This window comes from Coffea eugenioides, unplaced genomic scaffold, assembly GCF_003713205.1.
Source record: "Coffea eugenioides isolate CCC68of unplaced genomic scaffold, Ceug_1.0 ScVebR1_3043;HRSCAF=4182, whole genome shotgun sequence".
NCBI lineage: Eukaryota > Viridiplantae > Streptophyta > Magnoliopsida > Gentianales > Rubiaceae > Coffea > Coffea eugenioides.
Genome location: NW_020863583.1, coordinates 3,089 through 8,845, shown reverse-complemented (window position 1 = coordinate 8,845; position 5,757 = coordinate 3,089). Strand labels below are relative to the sequence as shown.

At 47.9% G+C, this 5,757-nt stretch overlaps 1 protein-coding gene across 1 annotated transcript; it reads right to left on the bottom strand.

Moving 5' to 3' along the window:
- Positions 1-1,707: 1,707 nt before the first annotated feature.
- LOC113757398 lies at positions 1,708-5,280 on the bottom strand. Its single transcript, XM_027300710.1, has 5 exons — positions 5,158-5,280; positions 4,393-4,911; positions 4,084-4,299; positions 3,700-4,011; positions 1,708-3,498 (listed from the first exon to the last, which is right to left on the bottom strand). The coding sequence occupies exons 1-5, from the start codon at positions 5,278-5,280 to the stop codon at positions 1,708-1,710; spliced, it is 2,961 nt and encodes a 986-aa protein (XP_027156511.1).
- Positions 5,281-5,757: the final 477 nt, after the last annotated feature.

The following is a 5,757-nucleotide window of genomic DNA, read 5'->3' as shown; positions in this document are numbered from 1 at the left end:
ACAATCAACCCCTAGTCGGGTGCTAGCGCGAGAACAATTGCAAAATTCAAAAAAACTAGACCACACTAGTTTGTACAAGTCTCACCCCTCGCTCGTACCCCTGTAAGGAAAACAAATGGCGTGGAATGAGCTAAAAGCCCAGTGAGGTTCCAAATAGCAAGTTTACCATTATTTAAAAGTACAAGTATCAATGTAGAAACATAGCGAGCATAACAAGTTCGTAAAAGTGAGCAATCACACTTCAAGTAGCAAATCTCAAAATGGGCGAGTGTAAAAGTTTTTCAAAAGAAACAATAACCCAATGAGTAACGATCATGTCAAAATATAAGGATACGGATGGCTCTCAAGAGCCAAGTTCCTGTTGCTTCACCAGAGCTTGATCAAGTAGTAGTTGACACTCCGTCAACTTTCAAGTAAAGGAATCAGTCCAGTAGAACACCATTTAGCTACAATCTCCGTCCACCAACCAAACCCCCTACTGGGACCAAAATCCTCAATAGACACTGGTGGTAATACTTGAGTATACCGATTAGTCGAAGAGATAGCACTCCACTCGACAAAACTAATGACCAGGGTTCGTTAGTGAATCGACCAAACCCTTGCCGGCTCGACTCGACCAACTAGCCACAGGGTTTCTGGAATTCTAGACAAGATACAACTCATACGCATGTATATCAATTCAATTGAAATCATTGAATAAGAATATATCACATTAGGGCAAGTGCGCTAAAGTACACTCTTACCCTATCAATCCACTCATATATCATGTAATCACATTGGTCAAGTATTAAACACAAATGTCAAGTTCAATCAAGTATTCGGAAGCACTCACCAAAGATATAGTGCCTTTACGGGTCACGGTCAGGTATTACTCCTTGTTGGGAGTCCAAATCTGCGATAAAACATCATTTTTTTAAAATATATATTAAATTTTATTCATTCGAGATCACGAATACATCGACTACCGGGAAAAGCCCCAGTTACTACAGCCTATGCACGTTCTACCCTAACACGCCTAACCGATGGCACCCCAAGTCTATTTAACCGACACTCTCCTCGGGCCACCGAGAGAAGAGTGTGCTCAGTAAAGTAAACTCTAACTAGCTCTTGCGGATGAGAGACCCCCACATTGGATAATATATCAGCAACCTTATTCGCCTCTCTGTAACAATGCTCAAACCGAACCCCCTCTACCAGGTGCCAGACTTGCTCCACCTCTCTTCTAATAGACCAAGAACAAAGACATCGCCGCTGGAGTATGTCAATTAATAACATCGAATCTGATTGCACTATCCTGGGAGAAATCCCTTTCCAAGACACAACTGAACACCCTTCAACATGGCCAAACACTTCAGCACGAAGACTAGTAGCCTCCCCTAGGTACGCCGAGAAAGCAACCAATAACTGCCCATCGGAGTCTCTAAGTAAGCCGCCTCCACCACTGGCTCCCAGGTTTCCCTTAGAACAACCATCCGTATTGAGCACCATATCTGCTTGACCCCCTGCCCTCCACCGAACAATTCTGAACTCATACAGATCAGTCGATTGAGCTACCTTTCGTAGAACAGCGAGAAATCGCTCACTTGGGCGGCCAGACTAAACTGAACCTCAAATGCGATTTGACATCCTGGAAGACCGCTTCACATATCTCCTTTACACGAACTCTAGCCCCCTCAAAAACCGCTCTACACCTCGCCTTCCAAATGTTCAGTGGATAAAAACTGGAACAATGTCAAATACGAATCTCTGCTTGCCCCTTGGAGTAGGGGACATCCACCAATCAAACAAATGTGCTCGGAGACTATCGTACGAACTGCCAATACCACATATGTTCTGAAAATATGCCCAAACCTGCAATGCAAGCTGTCCCGCAAAAAACACATGCTCCAGTGTCTCTCCAGTGGCAAGCGCACAGCAGAAGCACTTTGACGCCAACTGGAACCCCATCTCCCCTAAGACGTCATCCAAAGGCAGTCGCCTCGTGAGCAAGCGCAGCATGAACAAGGACACTCTCAAAGGTATTCTAGCATGCCATATGCGAGAGAACACCAGTGACCTGTTGCGACCTTGGTGGACCTCCTGAAAGGCTGCTACCAAAGTGAAGAGCCCTGACTGCGTCGACCTCCAGATCACTTGGTCTGTCCCCCTTCCACTCAGTGCCGGTGAATGCATCACCTCATCCACAATGGTTGGCGGCAGAATCTGTGACAACCGATAACTATCCCAGGTGCCATTGACCATAACATCAGAAAACGAAAGGCCCGGAACCACAAAGGCTCTAAGAAAAAGAGGCCCACTCCCCAACCAATTATCATACCAAAAATCACAAGTCCCATCATTGAGCAACCATACCATGCATAATTCCACCTGGCGACTCACATTGACCATGCGCCTCCAAGTTGGTGAGGCAGCTTGAGAACTAACCACCTGATAAGGATGGACCCATTTACAGTACTTTGCCCGCATGAAGGTTGCCCATAGAGATGACCCCGTGCGCAAACCCCACCAAAGCTTACAAGAAAAGGCATTATATACATCGCGAACCCGCCGGAAACCAGTGCCACCTTCCATCACCGGGTAACAAAGTTGAGACCACAGAATCCAGTGGTGCTTAGTCTGCTCGGTCGAGGTCCCCCACAAGAAATTTGCGCAGATACGCTCAATACTCTTGAATGTAGCCACCGGAATAACTGCAGCAGATAGAAGGTGCGTCGGAAGCGACGATAAAACATGCTTGATTAGCACTAGCCTGCCTCCAGGCGACAAAAGTTTAGACCGCCAAGAGAGAATCCTTGTCGAGATAGCGTAACACACCTCCCCAAAGTACAAGGATTTGCACTTGCCAATGTATAACGGGAAACCCAGGTACCGGACCGAAAAATGCTGCCTTGAGAAGCCAGTAATCCGCTCAACTACCCTCCGCCTGGCAGGCGACACTGACGGGTGCACTAAGTATCCACTCTTCTGAACACTCACCAACTGGCCAGAGGCCAGTTGATACATTTTCAATACCCGCATAATATCCTTCAAAGAGCTAGAAGAGCCATTAGCAAAGACAAGCACATCATCCGCAAAAGCTAGGTGGGTAACCGGTGGACAACCCCTGGGTACCATGAAACCCAAGAATCTCGACTGTGCAGCAAGACTATTGAGCCCCCGTGATAACACCTCTGCGCCAATGACGAATAAGGCTGGCGACAGCGGATCTCCCTGACGGACCCCACGACTCGATTTGAAAAAACCATATGATGCCCCATTAATGATGACTGAGAACCAAACATTCGACATTAATCTCCAAACCATGTCAATGAATCTCTCACCAAATCCAAATTTGCGCAATACACTGACAATGAATGTCCACGAGACACGATCGTACGTCTTTGCCATGTCAAGTTTCAACGCTACATTTCCCCTCCTAGCCTTTTTCCTAATCCCTGACATAAGCTCCTGAGCAAAGAGATAATTCTCTGTTATATTCCTGCCTTTGACAAACCCTGTCTGTTACGGAGACACAATCTTGGGCAGTATACTTGCTAACCTATCCGCCAAAATTCTAGACAGCACCTTGTTGAAAAAATTGCACAAACTAATCGGCCTATACTTAGAAAAGTCCTGGGGGCTTGGCACCTTAGGAATTAATACAATGGATGTGGATGTTACAAAGCGAGGCAGCTCCGTCCCACAAAAGAAACAGATTACATTATTATAAACATCCTGCGCAATAACATCCCATGCGAAAGTAAAAAACTGACCTGTGAAGCCATCAGGGCCTGCAGCACTATCCCCATCCATCTCAAATACCACCCGTTTCACCTCCTCCCTAGTTGGATCTGCATCAAGAGCTGCCCTGTCTGCCTGTGTCACCATATTAGGGATTAAATGCTCCCAATCACCAGCTGACCCCCCGGAGCCCGAGAACAAATTCGAGAAGAACCGCACAGCCTCATTGGTGATCCCCTCATCATCTTCAACCCATACGCCATTCTTATCCTTCACTCTATGAATTGCATCCTATATCCTCCGTTGCTGAACCGTTGCATGAAAATATCTTGAGTTTCGATGTCCGTATCGAAGCCACTTTACTCTAGCCTTCTGACTCCAAAACTTTTCTTCATTTAGCAATGCGTGTCGCAGCTCAGCTTGAGCTTTACTCAGCTCAACCTGCGCCTCCATCGAATCATCCTGCTCCGTGCGGGTTTCTGCTGCTAGCATATTCGCTTCCGCCTGCTTAACAACCTCAAACACATTCCCCAAAACTCCCTTGTTCCAGTCTTGGATGGCCCGCGTGGTACGCAGTAGCTTGGAGCACAGTATCTTTAACAAGGATCCAGAGCTCTCTGCTTACCAAGCCTGGCGAATTACATCCAATAGTCCTGGGTTCGACGTCCAAACGTTTAAAAACCGAAATGCCCTAGGCTTGTTATCCATTCGCGACGCCAGCGAGATCTTCAGTGGCGCATGATCTGATGGATGACGGGCCAAGTGGACCATCGAGATTGATGGAGCACTCTCAGTAAACTCGCCATTGATTAGCACCCTGTCCAGTCTCTTCCAGATTCGTGCGTGCCCTCTCCGGTTATTACACCAAGTGAAACTGGATCCCGAGGACCCCGCATCAAACACTTCGGCCTCCTCCATGAATGACAGTAACTCCAACCCCTCAGATCTTGCGAAAGGCCAACCTCCGCGCTTCTCACTCGGGTCCGCAATGACATTGAAATCTCCGCACACGCACCACAACCTTGAGCTAGGCTTATCGGCCATTAAGTCTTGCCACAACACCCTCCGCTCCCCCAAGGCGCATTTGGCATGCACAAACGAAAAGCACAGGGACCCATCCATCCAAGGATGTTGGACCGATACCGTGACATGCTGTGAAGAACTACCTACTACAAAACACACAATGGAGTACTAAAAAATACCCATATATCAGCCAACAGATTCACAACTACCGAATCAAAGGGCAATCTTACTTTAATTAAATCAATATGTGATACATCCATTTTGGGCTCACATATTGCAACAAACATTAAATTGTGCATACGAATTAACTGTAGCAATCGTCTTAGGTTGGGAGGTTTCGCAACCCCTCTTATATTCCAAAATAGACCATTAATCATGGGGTAAAGGTTGAGAAGAATTTTGAGAGTGCATTACCGCAGACCGAAGCTGCCTGTCCAACGGGCCCGGAACCCGCACCCCTTTCTTTTTTGTCTGCTTGTTGCCGTGATCCATCACTCTGGACTGGTCAATATTCAACCTGAGCACGATGTCCCCCATGCACGTGTGACGTCCCAAAGCCAAGCTATCCGTCTCCTCTTCCTCCTCCCCTTCACTCACTGACCCCCGGGCTCCTCACGCAGATCAGTAGAATGCCGTTTCTGGTCCCTAGCTGCTACCCCTTTACTTGCATTTTGCTCTCTTTGTGTTGGCCCAGCCACCGTTCCTGCAATCCCTAACTCGGCTACCTGACTGGACTCGCATGTAAGCTCTACCGTGAGTTCCCCAATATCAGCAACAGCCCGCGACTGCACAGCTGCAGCCGCACCAGGCCTGGTTTCCTTCCTCTGCATGCGTGGTTCTGGACCAGCGCACAAGTTTTCAGCAGTCGCCCACGTCTCCTTCTGGGCCACCGCCGTCTGCATCTTCGAAGCAGCATACTGGATCTCAGCAGGCTGCTGCATGTGGCACTCCATCTCGGCCACCGCCGACAGCAGTGGTGGCATCCCATTATCGTTGTCGTTATCCTTGTCGCCG